Source organism: Dromiciops gliroides, chromosome 4 (genome assembly GCF_019393635.1).
Source record: "Dromiciops gliroides isolate mDroGli1 chromosome 4, mDroGli1.pri, whole genome shotgun sequence".
NCBI lineage: Eukaryota > Metazoa > Chordata > Mammalia > Microbiotheria > Microbiotheriidae > Dromiciops > Dromiciops gliroides.
The window spans coordinates 29,994,886-30,011,888 of record NC_057864.1 but is presented as its reverse complement, the minus strand read 5'-3'; the positions used below and the strand labels follow the sequence as shown (position 1 = coordinate 30,011,888).

Here is a 17,003-nt window from a genome sequence, read left to right as displayed (position 1 = left end):
AGAACTTACTATCTGCTGCACAATTTAACATCTTCCAAGGTCACCTCGAGGACTTGATGTGATGTCTGTTCTTGGATGACTTCTCACGTGTGGATTTTCTCCATCGCCAGCTCTCCCACAAGGTACCCAAGCACAGCTGTAGGCGGCACCTTGGGGACTCAGGACAGACCTCGGGTGATTGGCTGACTCTGGGGCCAAGGTAGTTTTTGATGGGCAGGAAATCCACAGAACTCTCACTGTGGATTGAGGTCCAGTACTAGCCATTCCCTGACCCTGATCCTGACCCTGGACTGAGCCCAACTCCAACCTTAGAGCAAACTCTGACCCAGGTCCCAGGCTAAGCCCTGATCCTGGCCTTAGAATAAGGTCTGCCACAGGCCTGCTTGTGGTCTCTTCCCTCATAGAGTTCACATCCTAACGCCTGCTTTTGTGCCGGTCTGGCCTCTTTATCATTTGAGTTCAGGAAAGGACTGGAAAGAGTGAAGGGCATACTCCATCCCTCTTCCCTCCATCCCTAATCCCAGGGCCCCTCCCTGCCCCTGCCCTCTGCCTCCAGCTATGGCTGAGCACCAGAACACAGAGACCTGAATCCCCATCATGACAGAGCAGAGACACTTTAGGTCTGGGAATCCAAGCCCTGGTTCCAGGTGACTGTGAGGATCTTCCTCATCCTCTCTCGCCTCAGTTACTTGCCATCTCTAAGATTTTTTTCTGGTTCTAAATTTCAGAAACTTCCGTGGTGGGATCAGGTTGTCCAATTGGCCCCAAACCTGAAGAGCAAAGCCCCAGAATTCTTCTTCACCCACAGTGAGACCTGAGATAAAGTCCCTCTGTGGACCTCAGTTTCCCTCTCTGTGAAATAAAGGGATTGGATGTGATTATTTCTAAGTCTCTTTCCATTTCTAAATCCTATGAAAGTCTTTTTTATGTGATTTTAGGTCATTTACTTCCTGTTACTGGGCCTCAGTTTTCCCATCTGTCAAAAGGAGATAATATTATTCCTCTTCCCTCCCTCCCAGGGCTTCTTTCAGAGACATATTTTCTTCTTTCTCCTGACCTATGCTCCAGTCTCACTTCTGTTAGTTATTATGTAAAGTTGGACAATTTCCTTCCTCTCTCTGAACCTCGGTCCCCATGATTGAAAAAGGAGGGATGGGGCATAATGATCTCAAAGTTCTTCTGGGGCATTCCCCATCCTTGGTGACCAGTTTACTGCCTCCCTGCCACGTGAAGGACCCCCACTCCTTCTATGCTTTGGTCAGGTCGCTTGCCTGGGGGTCCCAGATGAATTCGAAAGTGAATTCAGTGACTCTTCTAGGCTTTCGCAATAGCAGCATATGCATGAACAAAGGTTCTCCTGGCCAGGGGACAAGGTGCCCTCACCTACCCCAGTGAGCCAGAGGCCCCCAATGGGAGCAGCTATTCCCTAGGGTGGGGAGTTGAGGGATTCTCATTTCTAATATTGGTCCTCCCAGACCTTTGGTTGAAACCATATGCCATCCCAATTCCCATAGAGTGTGGGCAGCCCCTTCAATCCTATAGTCCCTGGGGGAGGCAAAATGCAAACAGTGGCTCCCCTCACCAAGTCTAAAGCTCCTCTGGACCCATAGGGAGAAAGGCATTAAAGTCACAGATATGAAGTATTCATTTAGCTAGGTGGTTGGCAATACAGTTTAATAAGTGTATTATTAACATATACATCATAAAAATAAGTTTATCATAGAATAAATATGCTTTTTAAAAACATGGACAAATATATTACAAAACAAGCCCCATAGTACTAGGGGAAATTAAGATCCTTCTACAAAAAAGAAGATGTAAGTCAGTATCATGAGAAAGCTTTTAGTGTTTCCCAGAAATGTGTCAAGCCCTCCCCAGGAGGCCAGAATCCTCCCGGGATACTGGGAGACATCCCCAGGAGCTTCCCGGGGGCAGGGGAGGATGGCCACACCCTCAGAATCAATTCATAAATTACCACGGTCTCTACTCCAGCTATTGCACCTGGGGTTGATGGGAGTCAGGATGGTTGCACGATATGCAGGACGATGGTGCCAGTTGTGATGAGAAGGAAGGGAGTCAGGGGAGAGACGAATGGGGCTGAGTTCCTGGAGGGCCCTGGGGGCTCTGGTGGGGCTGGAGGGGGCCGATGCTCCAGCTGTTTGGCAAACCTAATAGGAGGCTTGGCTGTGTCATAGCTGTCGGTGGTCTTGAATGGGGAAGGCGCTGTGGTAGTACTGAAAGGAAAAGGAAATACAGGCCTTCAGCTCTTTGAGGAACTGAAACAGGAACCTAGCCAGCGTGCCCATCTCTCTGTAGAAAAAGCTCCCTCCCAGCCCTCCTTCTGCCAGACCTGGAAGGTTACATGGCTACTGGCTGTCACTGTTGGTGGGACAGGATTAGGGGTAGGGAGTGGGGAGGTACTCTTCATGTTGCCGCTGGCAGAAGAAAGGCATAGGAAAGCTTTCACCTATTCATTCTACCATCACCAAAATGGCAGCAGTAACAGAAGTCACCCACATCGTGCTTGAAAGCTTGACAAACCCTTTCCATATGTCATCTTATTTGACCCTTACAATAACCTTGAAAGGGAAGTATTGTTCTATTACTCATGCTACTACGACTACAGACCAAAACAGAGAAGTTATGTGACTGCAAGGGCATCCAACCAGAAAGGGGATCAATAGGGAGGAAGCTTCTGACTCCAAGGTCAAGGATCCTTGCATAATAACCTTGGTTGTGTGGATGAATGATTGATGATTTTGATAGGATGGTATAGCATCCCCATTTTGAGTAAGAAAATGGGTTCAAAGAAAGGATATGACCCCCACAGTTACACAGCTGGAATTGAAACCCAAGTCTCTGATAATCTTAGGTCTTTCAGGCTTTTTGTTTTATGTTTTCTCTAATACAACCAATCATGCAACTAATGAAACAACTATTCAAATAATTGTCCAACCAATGAACCACATAACCACCTTCATCAAATCAACCATGAAACCACACAAGCAAATATTCATCCATCAACCCATCCATCTATCCATGAATCCATGAATCCATCCATCCATCCATCCATCCATCCATCCATCCATCCATCCATCCATCCATCCATCCATGAATCCATGAATCCATCCATCCATCCATCCATCCATCCATCCATCCATCCATCCATCCATCCATCCATCCATCCATCCATGAATCCATCCATGAATCCATCCATGAATCCATCCATGAATCCATCCATCCATCCATCCATCCATCCATCCATCCATCCATCCATCCATCCATCCATCCATCCATCCATCCATGAATCCATCCATCCATCCATGAATCCATCCATCCATCCATGAATCCATGAATCCATCCATCCATCCATCCATCCACCCAACCAACCAACCAATCACCTCACCACTAAGAAACAAACCAAAAAACTATCCGCCCAAACAAACAAGCAAAAAAAATCATTCAAACAATCATCTGACCAACTACTGAAAACATAACCAAGAAATCATTCATCTAAACAACCAACCATCCTATCAAATAAGAGATCAACTATTTCATGAACCAACCAATATATCATTCATACAATGAACCAATCAATCAAACCATTTATCCTACAACTACAACTATCTTAATAAACTATCCATTCAACTAACCAATCGACCAACCAATGATATTAGATGTGCATGTCAGAAGACTTGAGTTCTAATCCTCATTTTGCCATTTATTAGTGATGTAACCCCAGGAAAATGATGGAACCTCTGTGTTTCCACTGTGAAAATTCATTCAATTTGTTCACCAAGAATAATAATACTTTCTTCTGCTCCCTGGTCATAGGATTGTTAAGGGGGTGGGGTGGGGTATGTCATATGAGTTAGTGGATTAAAAATATCTTGAAGCCATAAGGGGCTGCACATATATGAATAATTACGATTCTGATGTTGCCAGATGGGAAGATAAACAAAGCAGAGAAGGCTCCCTGCTCTCTGGAGGTTGATAATAGTCAGAAGCCCTGTGAGTCAACAGTACCGTAGGCAGTTATGAAGTTACTCTTGGGGAGTTAAAGGGATACAAAATGGACGTCTTCCTATAATAACTGAAGTACTGCCCTATGGACGGAAAATACAGCTAAGTGGAAAGAGGTCACAGGTTTTGGAACTTAAAGGGACTTCCAATTTGCCTACTCTAATCTCCTCAATAAATGCTTATTGAGCAAAATGCCCGGCACATGGTAGAAGCTTGATAAATGCATATTGAGAGTTTGAGTTACATATGAACCTCAAGAAAAAGAGATGCCGAACACCACACAGACAAGACAAATCAGAATTTGAATTCAAAGCCAGGTGGTCAGTGGACAGTCATTTATTATGCATTTACTATGTGCCAGGCATTGTGCTAGGCACTGGAGATATCAAGAAAGTCACATTCTAATGGGCAAGGGGTGGGGTGGGGACAACATACAAATAATTGGGTCCAAACAAGACATGCAAAGAGGACATCTCATACCTGGAGTGCTTTCCCTCCTAATCTCCAGCTCCTAGTTTCACTAGGAGTTCAGATCCTACTTTCTGCACTTTTCCTGGTCCCCCCTAATCCCCAAGTCACCCCCCAAAACCCTTTAGCAGCTGAATGGAGGCTGGATCGGAGTGAGGGGTCCCGAGGCAGGGAGACCTATTAGAAGACTATTGTAATGGGTTGGGCAAAAGGTGATGAAGACAGTTGTCTTATGAGTGGAGAAAAGATGATGCGAATGAGAAATGGTGGGAAGATGGTGGACAAGAGCTGGTAACCAAAGGGCCATGGGGGTGACTGAGAGTGAGGAAGTTAAGATGACTCAGTGGGCAGGGGACTGGAAAGAGGTTGGTAGTGACCTTGATGGTCATAGGAAAATATGGAAGAAAGGACGGCCTGGGGGAAAGATAATGTGTCCTCCTTCAGACTCCATGAGTTTGAAATGGCTAACGGACATCAAGTCCTGCATATCCAAAAGGTGTGGAGGGTCTGTGGCTTAGAAGAAAGACTAGGACCAGATTGATAGTTCTGGGGGGTCACCCTCCTATCATCCCTAGTTTTCTTCAAAGCACCATCCAATTTCTGCTCATAGCTTCAAGATTGTTTTCATTTGATGTAGTGTGGCCGAGTGAAAAATATATTGTCTTTGCAGTCACAAGACCTGGGTTCAAATCCTAGGCAAACCCCTCCCTGGGCCTTGGTTTTCTCTTCTGTAAAATGGGAGGAGGTTGAGATAGATGATCTCTCCAGAACTCTTCCAGCTCTCCATATCCATCATCTTCAAATTGTAATAATAACAATAGCTAGCATCTACACAGCGCCACGGGGTTGGCCAAGTAATTTACTGGGACTGAACTCCCAGAGACCCTTCCTGACCGTAGCTACCTCTCCCCACCATGAAATTCTCTTTTGTTTATACTTTGCATCTACATGTGTTTGAACATTGTCTCCTCTATAGAATATAAGCTCCCTGAGGGCAGGAATGGTTTCAGTTCTGTCTCTGTGTACCCAGCATGGAGCACAGTGCCTGGGAAATTGTTGGAGCTTAGCAAGGAGGTATTACTTGATGCAACCTCACAACAGCCCTGTTAATATGAGTAGTGTGATGATTATAATGTCCATGTTTGAGATGAACAAACTGAGGCTCAGAGAAAGGAAGGATTTTAAATTCCTCTCCTCCCTCCCAGCTTTGACATCCCCTGTTCTAAGGTTCCTCCCAGTTCTGACATCCCCTGTTCTGAGGCCCCTCCCAGCTCTGACATCCCCTGTTCTGTTCTCTCAGCTCAGTCATAGAGCTCCTTGTTTCTCTGACTTTCATCTGACCCTCAGAGTTGTACCTGTGCACAGCCTCCAGGACACATTCCAGTCCCAGGACCTGGAGGTTTAAGGAACCCTGTTGAGTCGCCTGGATCACTCCTGCTCTGATGAGGCCCCAGACCCCCATGGACAGTGGCTGAATGATAGCGCCTTGTCCCCACAGGCCCTTTGAAGTCTCTCCTCTGAGTGTTCTCCCTCCTCTCCCATCTAATGAGTTAAAGATGTGCTGCTCCTCTCTGATCTAGCCCCAGCCCTGCCTTCCGCCTGATTGGAATCAGCTTGGCAGGAAGAGAAACAGCGTGTCATCCTTTCCAGGAGAATGTGTGTGAGTATGTGTGTATGTGACTCTGTGTGTGTGTGTGGGTGTGACTGTGTAAGAGCGTGGGCGTATGTGGATGTGTGTGTGCTTCTGTGTGTGTGACTGTGAGTGTGTGAGTGTGTGTGTGTGTGTGTGTGACTGTGTGAGAGTATGAGTTTATGTGGGGGTGTGTGTGTGCTTCTGTGTGAGTGTGTGGATGTGTGTGTGAGTGTGAGTGTGATGTCTGTGTATGTGTGTGTGTATGCCTCTGGGTGTGAATGGGGGAGGGGGGTGCTGAGCACCAGGTTAGAGGGAGGGAGAGATTTCTAGACAGGCAGTGGAGACAGGCCATCGCTGGAGAGCAGTGAGCAACCCTCGCTGGGTGGTGGGAGGCAGCTGTGGGTGGTCTGAGCCTAGTCTGAAGTCATCCCCCAAATGGAAATATGTCCTTGGCACGAGATTTCTTGGGAAGATCAGGCCTTGAAGCTGGACTTGGGGCTTTGAAATCAGAGTCAGCCATGCAGATTCTCTGAGGAGAAGGGACCTCAGAGAGTGTCCAGGCCAACCTATACCTGACCAGGTATCCTTGCTATATAGCCTATCAGACAAGGAGCCACTCAGGCTCTGTTCTGAAGTCTCTAGTGATGGAGAGCTCACTACCTGCATGATCCATTCACTGTTGAAAGCTCTAGGATTCTTTTCCTTTGAGGTAACATGGTGAGGTGAAAAATACATTGTCTTTGGGGTCAGAGGACCTGGATTCCCAAAAAACAAAACAAACAGAGGACCTGAGTTCAAATCCTATTTGTGACACATATTTGTGGGAGCATAGGCAATCACTTCATCCCCCTGGGCCTCAGTTTCCCCCTCTAGACATCAAGGGCCAACTAGGTGACACAGTGGATACAGTCCCAGGACTGGAGTCAGGAAGACTAATTTCCCTAAGTTCAAATCTGGTCCCAGACACTTATTAGCTGTGTGATCCAGGGAAAGTCACTTAACCCTGTTTGCCTCAGTTTCTTCATCTATAAAATGAGTTGGAGAAGGAAATGGCAAACCACTCCAGTATCTTTGCCAAAAAAAAAAAAAAATACTGGGCAGCTAGGTGGTGCAGTGAATAAAGTACAGGCCCTGGAGTCAGGAGGACCTGAGTTCAAATCTAGCTTCAGACCCTTGACACTTACTAGCTGTGTGACCCTGGGCAAGTCACTTAACCCCAATTGCCTGACCAAAAACAAAACAAAACAAAAATACTAAATGAGTCATGAAGAGTCGGACACAACTGAAAATGACTGAACAACAACCATCATTGGGAAGTTTTTCCTGTTTTCAAGCATGAATTCACCTCTCTTCAAGTTCTTCCTTTTGTCCCTGGTTCTGCTCTCTGGGGCCAAATGGACCAAGCAGAGTGTCTCCTTTGGGGCAGCCCCTCAGACACTTGAATACAGTTATCACGCTCCCTTCTTTTCTTCTTTCATCCCCCATCCCCACCAAAGTCTTCTCTTCACCAGGTTAAACATGTCTAGATCCATCAACTGATCTCCATGTGTCATGGACTCAAAGTCCTCTGCCTCTGGACACTCTCCAGCTGATCAATCTTCTAGAATAGTCCAGAACTGAATACAATCTTCTAGATGAGGTCTGATGAGGGCAGAGTATAGTGAGACTCTCACCTCCCTCCTGGAAGCTCAGCCTGCTCTTAATGTATGTAGCCCAAACTCACATGACCGTTTCTGGACACCAATATGGGTCACCCTGATGACCCACAACAAGTTTGCAGTCCCGGGGCAGCTAGCTGACACAGTGGATAGAGCACTGGCCCTGGATTCAGGAGGATCTGAGTTCAAATCCAACCTCAGACACTTGACACTTACTAGCTGTGTGTCCCTGGGCAAGTCACTTAACCCCCATTGCCCTAACAAAAAAACCAAAAAACCCAAGTTTGCAGTCCTACTAAAACCTCCAGACCTCTTTCAGAACAATTATTATCTAACCACTCCTCCCCTACCTTATTCATATATTGATTTTATTTTTTTACCCAAGTGCAAGACTCAATGTGTCTCTCCATTAAATTTCATCTTATTAAAATCAGCCCAGTCCTCTAGGTGGTCAAGGTTAGCTTCATCCCAGCTGTATTGTCCACTGTGTTTATATTCCCTCCCAGATTTGGGTCATCGGCAAGAAAGTTAAACAAGTCAGGGTACAGAGCCATGTGAAACTCTACTAGAGACCTTCTGCCCTGTTGGCATGGCACTGTTAACAACTAACACTCCTCGAATCTGGCACCTTACCAGTCCTGAATCCATTAGTTCGTGTTATTTTCTAAGCCATACCTCCGCATGAGAACGGTATGAGACACTATAGGAAAGGCTTGACTGAAATCTAGGTAACCTACTCATAGTGTTTCTTTTCTTTCTTTTTTTTTTTTTTTTTTTTTTTGTGAGGCAATGAGGGTTAAGTGACTTGCCCGGGGTCACACAGCTAGTAAGTGTTAAGTGTCTGAGGCCGGATTTGAACTCAGGTCCTCCTGACTCCAGGGCCAGTGCTCTATCCACTGCACCACCTAGCTGCCCCCCATAGTGTTTCTTTTATCTCCTGGTTTAATTCTACTCTAACATAAGCAGTACTTGGGGACGCCCAGTTAGCTCTTTGGAGCATGTCCACCAATCATCTTCTTTAACAATCTTCTCTAGAATTTTTTCCCAAATCCAAGTCAAGCTCAGTGTCTTAGTTTGTAGACTCAATCTCTTCCTTTTCTTTTCTTTTTAAAGCAGGACAACACTTTCCCTTCTCCAATCTTGTGGTACCACTCCCAGTTTCCATGATCTCAAATGTCATTGGCCAGCTCAGCAATTGCTCAGTCCATTCTTTCTGGATGCTGTAGCAACTCTAGACCAGGTGAAGTGAATTCCCTAAGGGAAGCTAAATGCTCCCTTCCTCTCCTTACTTATCTTGAGTTTCAGTTTCCTGTTAGTCATTTTTATTGTCATTCCAATGTAAAAGTCCTCTTCCTTTGCAGAGAAAATCGTAAGAAAATACCAGAACTGACCAGGTCTGCCTCCTCTCTGTTATTGTCCAATAAACTCTGGGCAAATGTTCCATCCCTTCTTTGATCCTCCTTTTTATTCCCAACACAACTTTGAAAAAGCTTTTTTGTTGTCTAGCTGCCCTTTCCCCCCTTAGTTCATGCTAAGCTCAAGCACTGCTGACACTATTTTTACAGGATCATGCCAGGTCTTCCATATTTATCCTCTATGCCCTGCCTGTCCTACCATATTCTGTCCAGTTCTTTTTAAAATCTAAGCTATTACCTCTGCATCCACATTGTTCTCTCTTCAGTCAAGTCTCATTCTTCCTCCTCAACGGAATTGTTTTCCTGTGTGTCTTTACAAAATCTAGGATACATTTCCCTTGAGTTTCCTGACATTCTCACCCCAGAAATAGACTCTTCCTTGTCAACGAGAATCAGATCCAGAATAGAGTTCGAGTTTCTCCTAGTTGGTTCCCACACCTTCTGAATAAACCCTTACCCTAAATCATCATGAAGACAAGTCAAGAAATTACTCAGTTTTGAGGAGAGAGAGAGGGAGAGAGAGAGAGGGGGGAGGGAGGGGGAGAGAGAGAGAGAGAGAGAGAGAGAGAGAGAGAGAGAGAGAGAGAGAGAGAGGTCGCCAACAGATAGCTGTCTGGAAAGTGCCCTATCACTCCTGTGTCAGCCCTCAATGCCAGACTTGTGATCTGTTTTCCAGATGCCCCATCTATTTCTTCTTCTTGTCCAGGCAGTATGTAGTATATTCCAGTGACACAATCATCAGTTTTTCCATCCTTCCCCGCTCTGGTTTTCAGACTTACTCTTCTTAATAGACCTTCTTAAGACAGGCTACTACCACCCCGTCTTGTTTCTTTTTAAGAAGGCATACCCAGAGGGTGGTGCAGTGGATAGAGCACCGGCCCTGGAGTCAGGAGTATCTGAGTTCGGATCCGACCTCAGACACTTAACACTTACTAGCTGTGTGACCCTGGGCAAGTCACTTAGCCCCAATTGCCTCACTAAAAAAAGAAAAAAAAAAAGGCATACCCAGGCAGAGCCATTGTCCAGGCATGTGTCTTATCCCATTGGAGTCTCAGTGATCCCTAGGAAGTCAAATTGGCCTCCTTGAATTAGGGGTCTGAGTTCCTCTTGTGCATTGCCTAAACTTTGGGCATTGGTGTATGGACATTTGAGACCCTTAGATTTATGAACAGCCCCTTTCTCAGATTTTTATCTCCCATAAATTTGTGGTCATCCCAGTTATTCTCCTTCTTTCTTTGTGGCTGCTAGTATCTGACTTGAGAAGTCATAACCAGTCTTCTCCCTCCCCCATCCTTTTGAGTTTGAATCCTTCTTGAGCAAATTTGTAAGATGCCTAATAAAAATATTCTGATCAGACTTTGTTAGGAGTACTCCATCTCTGGCCAGGAATCTGTTAACCTTACATTGCAAGATATGATCCGGAAATCCACACCCTGTTGTTGGATGCCACCTTCTTGGCCAGTTGCTCACTTCCATTTTTCTGTATGTAGGTCAGATGTACCTAATTATTTACATGTTGTTATCCTCATTTGAATGGGAGCTCCCTGAGGGCAGGTATTGCTCTTGCCTTTTTTTCATAGCACAGTGCTAGACAGGTACCAGGCATTTCATAAATGTTTGTTATTAACTCACAAAAAGCTTCCTCAGTACCCTTGAGCAGAGAAGCACCGAGTAGCACTTTTCAATTCTTTCTTCCTCTCTGGGTCACTGGATGACCTCTCATTTGAGAATTTCTGGAGTTCCGCATTTGGGATGTAGAAAAGAACCACAGGACTTTGGAAGAAAAACCAACATCACACCCCTACTGCAAAGACCTGCACGATATTCCCTGTTCCTTATCACCAGTGAAATTTCCAGCCTTGTTTCTTGAAACTGGTTGTAGATTTTCACACCTCAACCCTATCCATAGTTCTTCAGGCACTCTATCTACCAGATGCCTTAAATCTATTCATCACCTCCACTTCGTATTCATAAGGGATGTTATGTAGGCCTATGCAGTCTGATGATTTTCCCTCCTTTCTTCAATTTAAGTCTAAATTAAAAGAAGCTGGGGCAGCTAGATGGCACAGTGGATAAGCACCGGCCCTGGAGTCAGGAGGACCTGAGTTCAAATCCGGCCTCAGACACTTACTAGCTGTGTGACCCTGGGCAAATCACTTAACCCCAATTGCCTCACCAAAAAAATAAATTAATTAATTAAATAAAAATAAATTAAAAGAAGCTCATGGTCTGAGCCACAGTCAGCTGTAGGCCTTGGAGAGTTTCTCCACCTTTGGCTGAAAAGTGTATAATCAATCTGATCTGATGATGTCCTTGTGTAGAGTTGCCTTTTGGGTTGTTGAAAAAGAGTGTTTGCTATGACGAGTGAGTTCTAGCAACAAAACCCAGTTAGTCCATAAGGAAAGCCGAATGCCACAGAAGCTACGCTTTTCAATTGTGGTGGTGAAGACTTTTGAGAGTCCCTAGAACAGCGAGGAGATCAAATTGGCCAATGCTTATAGAAATTAATCCAGACTACTCAATGGAAGGACACGTACTGAAGCTGCAACTTAAATACTTTGGCTATATAATGAGAAGATGGGACTCATTGGAAAAGACCCTTTTCTTGGGAAAGATAGAAGGTAAAAGGGGAGGGGGCGGCAGAGGACAAGAGGACAGAGTGTCATGGAAGCAATGAAGATGAGATTAGACAGACTTGGATAGATAGTGGAGGATAGAAGGGCCTGTGTGCTGTGGTCCGTGGGGTCACAAAGAGTCGGCCATGACTGAATGAATAAAACAAACAACTACGCCACCAGCCCTCAGCCCTAAGCACGTGGCTAAAGCTTTTAACAGTGATTATTTTTGTAAGTTAAAATGTTTTACAGCTAATTTGTTCCAACCCCAACCCACTCAATCAACCCACTCTAATTCTCCATTTATTCCATTTACCTTTTCTTACTTTGCCTTGCCTTCCTAACTGCCTCCTTCTGGAGTCTACCTATTCACGCTTCACTCCATAATTATCCATATTCCTTTTTAATCTTTCATGTTCTCTTTAATTGCCCTTGACCTTCTTTCTTTTATAATCCAGAAGTACCATCTGGACCAGCCTTGAGTTCTCCTTCCATTTTCCCTCAATTTCTCCATCCCTCCCCCTATATTCAACCCAGCTACTTCACTAGGCCAAATTCTTTAATGATAACAATAGGATTTCCTCCTAATTATTGAACTCAAGTCTTTCTCTCATAGATAGATAGATAGATAGATAGATAGATAGATAGATAGATAGATAGATAGATAGGTAGGTAGATAGATAGATAGATAGATAGATAGATAGATAGATAGATAGATAGATAGATAGATAGATAGATAGATAGATAGGTCCCTCTGAGCTCTGCCCTTCTCTATTCTCAGACCCCTCCCAGCCTTGACATTCCCTGTTCTAAGCTCTCTCCCCCTCTGACATTCCCTGTTCTAAGTTCTCTCCCCAACCTTGACATTCCCTGTTCTAAGCTCTTTCCCCCTCTGACATTCCCTGTTCTAAGCTCTCTCCCCTTCTGACATTCCCTGTTCTAAGTTCTCTCCCCAGCTTAGACATTTCCCATTCTCTGTTTGAAGACTTTCTTCTCCTCTGACATCCTGTAATTCTAAATATTACACACATGTGAACCATTATTAGAAGGAGATGAGAAGCCCAGCCCAGGGACCCCAGAATTCCCCACACTAAGAAGAGGCCACTTTCCTCCAAGCAGTTGGAGACGAGCCGTCGCCATTCTCCTTTAGGGGAAGGCAATTAAGTAGAGCAGGAGGCGTCTGGACCTGTGCTCCAAGAGCCTGCAGGAGGAACATGTGCGAGTGAACTCTCAGAGTTGGGGCCCAGGCAGGTCTGGAGGCCCGAGGGCCATGTGCTTCCTTGGCCTCCCTCCCTTTCTCCTTTGGTCTCCAGATCGCTTGGGCTTTCCCCAGAGCTGGGGAGGCACACAGAAGCTGGCCTCGGGGCTGGGAGCCCTTTCCCGACATCGAAAACCTAGCTCCGCTTTGGCCAGCCAGAGCTCCCGGAGGTGGCAATGATGACAGGCATGGAGACTGAGGCTATGGAGAGGATGAACTGGGCCCAGCCCCGTGGAGGATGGTGTCACTGGGTGGTGATGACATCATCGGGTGGTGATGATGTCATCAGGGCCTTGATGACATCACCAGGCTGGAAACTGCCCTTCCAGGACAGGTGACCTCCGTTAGCTGATGGGGAACTGCATGGGTTGGGGGTGGGTGAGCAGCGAATGCATTTTATTGGTCCAACTATCAGCTATATCCTGTCTGTTCCCGAGGTCTCTGCTTCCCCCTCCCACCCAGAGCACCGGGCTCAGCATCTCTCAGCATGGCTTTGATCCCCGCTCACCCGAGATCTTGCCTTGAGACCTTTCGGCCCCCAAGGCTGCTCCGGCTGGCCTCTAAGTTCCCTCACCGTCACATCATTTGCACCAGAGGGACTACTCACTCCAGAGATCTCATGAAGAGTGTCTGTTTTCTCTCTCCCTCTTCCCAGCTGTTCAATGTGGGGGGACTTGGCGAGATGGGAGGGCAGAAGTTCTCTCTCCCTTCCCCCACTAGAGTATATTTTCCTTGAGGGTAAGAACCCTTCCCCTTTTGTCTTTCTACCTGCAGGGCCTGGCACACTGCAGGGCTTAAATGCTTGCTTATTCAGTGATAGGACCTTAGAAAAGTCCCCAACCTCTCTGTGCCTCAGTTTCCTTAGGTGTTAAATAGAAAGGGGAATAAGGAAGGGGCTTCTTAGGGAAAGGGATAATATCTTCTGTCTACTTCATCCTCGAGGCTGTGATGGGGTTAGGGCTCAGGCTGGGCCGAAGGCTGGCCTCCGTGTGAGGCCAGGAAATAGCTCTGACATCCATGTGGGGTCCCTACCTCTGACTGGTCTTATTTTCTCTGTTTTCTAACTACTACTTGAAGTGGCCCCAGATGAGGCAGGATCCCACCTCCAGGCCTGGCAAGGAAGGGTGGTGCCCTCCCCTCTCCCTAGCCCCCCCCCCCCGACATTCCCTACCAGGCTCCCCAGGATCCCATGGTGACCCTCTGTTCCTCCCCAACCACTGGGCTGCCCTTAAATATACAATTTCATTTTCTTTCACACTGGTTAATGAACAGAAAAGGGAAAAAAAGCAGCAGAGAAAAAGCGACATAAAAATTCCTTCCTGGCCCCCCGCCCAGCTCCTGGGGCCTGGGGGAGGCAGGATGGGGCTTAACTGTTTCCCAGCTGCTCGAGCTGCCAATGAGGGAAGCTGAGCCTTGCTTGCAGATCGGCCGAGAGGCATCCGGAGGGACGGCTGAGGCACAGGCTCAACTGCCTCGGCCCGTCCTGAAGGGGCAGGCTCCGGCTTGGCCAAAGGCACCTCCGATAGAGAGAAGAGGCCTCTGCTCTTCTGATGTCTCCTGCCTTGGGCCCCTCTTTGCTGCTGATGGCCCTTCCCTGAGATCCCAGAGATTTGTGGTTGTGCCTCAGCTCCCTACTGAGATGGGGAGGTCCTGGAGGGCAGGCTTGTGTGCTCTCTGCCCCGGGTCGCCTGCTGTGTTTCAACTCTATTTCATCAAGCAGCTGGGTGGTGCAGCGGATAATGCCCTGGACCAGGAGTCAGGAAGGCTTGAGATAGAATCCTTCCTCGAAAACACTTACTAGCTGTGTGACCCTGGGCAAGTCACTTAGCCTCAGTTTCCTCATCTGTAAAATGAGAATAATAGTGCCCACTTTCCAGAGCTGTTATAAGGATCAAGTGAGATAATACATCAAATGATTTGCAAACAGAAGTACTATAGTGATACTGGCTCTTTCATCACCACCACCACCACCACCATCAAGTACTTGCTACATACCCAGCATTGTGAAAATTACTAAAATGAAATAGTCCTTGCCCTCAAGGTGCTTATAGTCAACCTAGAAAAATGTGCTTCACACAAGCGTTTATGAAATTTACACAAAGTAAATATGAGTTCAAGATGGGGGGAGGGAAGAACATGAACCATTCCAAAACCTTTGATTAAGTGTCTGCTGTGTACCAAGCCCTCCACCTCTGACATTCCCTGTTCTAAGGCCCCTCCCAGCCCTGACATCCCTGGTTCTAAAGCCCCTTCTGGATCTGACATTACTGTCTAGTCTTCAACACAGGATCAGAAAATCCCAGATTCATTTTACAGATAAAGAAACTGAGGTCCATGAAACATAAACAACTTTCCCAAAGTCACACAGGTAGTGGCAGAGTCAGGATTTGAACCCATATCCTTTGGCTTTGTATCCAGGAATCTTTCCACTGAACATGGTGCCTGTTGGGTAATTTCTCCCTGCTGCCCCCTCCCATTCAAGTATATGATAGTTGTCTTTGTGTGTTTGGTGAACATGGAAGAGAGGATGAGGTTTGGTCTCAGAAGTTAGGTAGTGTGGTTTGCATCATTGGGTCCAGAGTCAAGAGGACCTGAGTTCAAATCCAGCCTCAGACACTTATTAGCTGTGTGACCCTGAGCAAGTCATGTAATTTTTTGTGTGCCTCATTTTCCTCATCTGTAGAAAATATTGGGCATAATAATAGCACTGGAGATCACTTGTCAGGTAGGGGATGTGGTGAGGACTCTTTTTCAGTTGTGGGTCAGACCTGATACCCCAACTCTGAGGCTGCTATTATTATCCCCATTTTAACAGAGGATGAAACTGAGTCAGACAAAGGTTAAATGACTTGCCCAAGGTCACACTGCTAGTAAGTCTCTGAAGCTACATTTGAACTCAGGTCTTCCTGACTTTAAGCCCAGCGCTCAATCTATGTCAACACTGGTCACCCACACTTCAGTCAGCCTTCATCTATCGGGGAGCAGAATGATGGTGGGTTTGGCAAATAGCAGATTATTAGAGCCAGGAGAGACCTGGTCCCTTCTAGTCTAACTTCCAATCAGAGATCAGGCATCCCCTTTGCAGCCTCTGATTTAATACCTCCTGTGATGGGGAGCTCACTACCTCCAGATGCCAGCATCCAATTCTCATCAGGAGAGTTAAAGGTCAGCTCTGAAACACTGCATAAATGTTTTCCTTGTGGTCCAAAACCTCAGTTCCCACAGTTGGCCATAGGCTCATGGACAACGTGGGAGAGACCTGGGCTGTGCTGAGCTCCTTGTGTCTCACTCTGTGAAGGGAGAGCTGGTGGGGGCCTGTGACTAATTAAATCCAACGTCACTGCTCCTTCCTTGAGCCCAGTGGCTGACTCTGAGCTTGTGTGGGCCTTCCATGTGTGGGCAGAGAATGAAAGGAGACTGAGAAAGAGATAGTCCCAGAGAGGATGGAGAAGGAGGAGGGAGTGGGCAGGGATGGGGGGAGGAGAACACTCTCTGTTCTCTGGGCTGGGATCCTGCCTTTCACTCCAGTATCTCCCATGACCTCAGGGTCCACAGCCCTGGAACCAGGCCCTTATTTATAAAAAATGCCTTGGAATGGGGACTGGGGGCAAAGGGAGGCCTTGGCTCCATTGACCAGCTGGGGAAACTGAGGTACCAAGGGCTCTATCAGCTGTCCTTCTGACTCTCCTGCCTCAATACGACCCCAAATTCATGCTCACTCTTTCTCCACAGGTCCCCCTCCTACCACTGACCAGTGCCCACCCTGGGTCTTGTTACACCATACCCAATGCCAACAATACCTTCACCCTCCTCTCTGATGCTCCAAATCTGGTCTGTCCTTCAAGGCCCGGTTTGGAGCTGGGATAGCCCCTCCGTGCACTGGCAGGGACAGGGATTTCCACCCCCCCCATCCCCTCACATTTCTCTTAGCCC

At 46.7% G+C, this 17,003-nt stretch overlaps 1 protein-coding gene across 1 annotated transcript in view; it reads right to left on the bottom strand.

Annotated features, from left to right (window-relative positions):
* Positions 1-1,615: 1,615 nt before the first annotated feature.
* The window catches only part of LOC122754550 (metalloprotease TIKI2-like), a 78,462-nt gene continuing 63,074 nt past the window's right edge, over positions 1,616-17,003 (bottom strand). Inside the window, exon 6 of the mRNA XM_044003078.1 lies at positions 1,616-2,234. Coding sequence (XP_043859013.1) covers positions 2,018-2,234 — 217 coding nt within the window. The 3' untranslated portion in view covers positions 1,616-2,017. The remainder of the gene's footprint in view (positions 2,235-17,003) is intronic.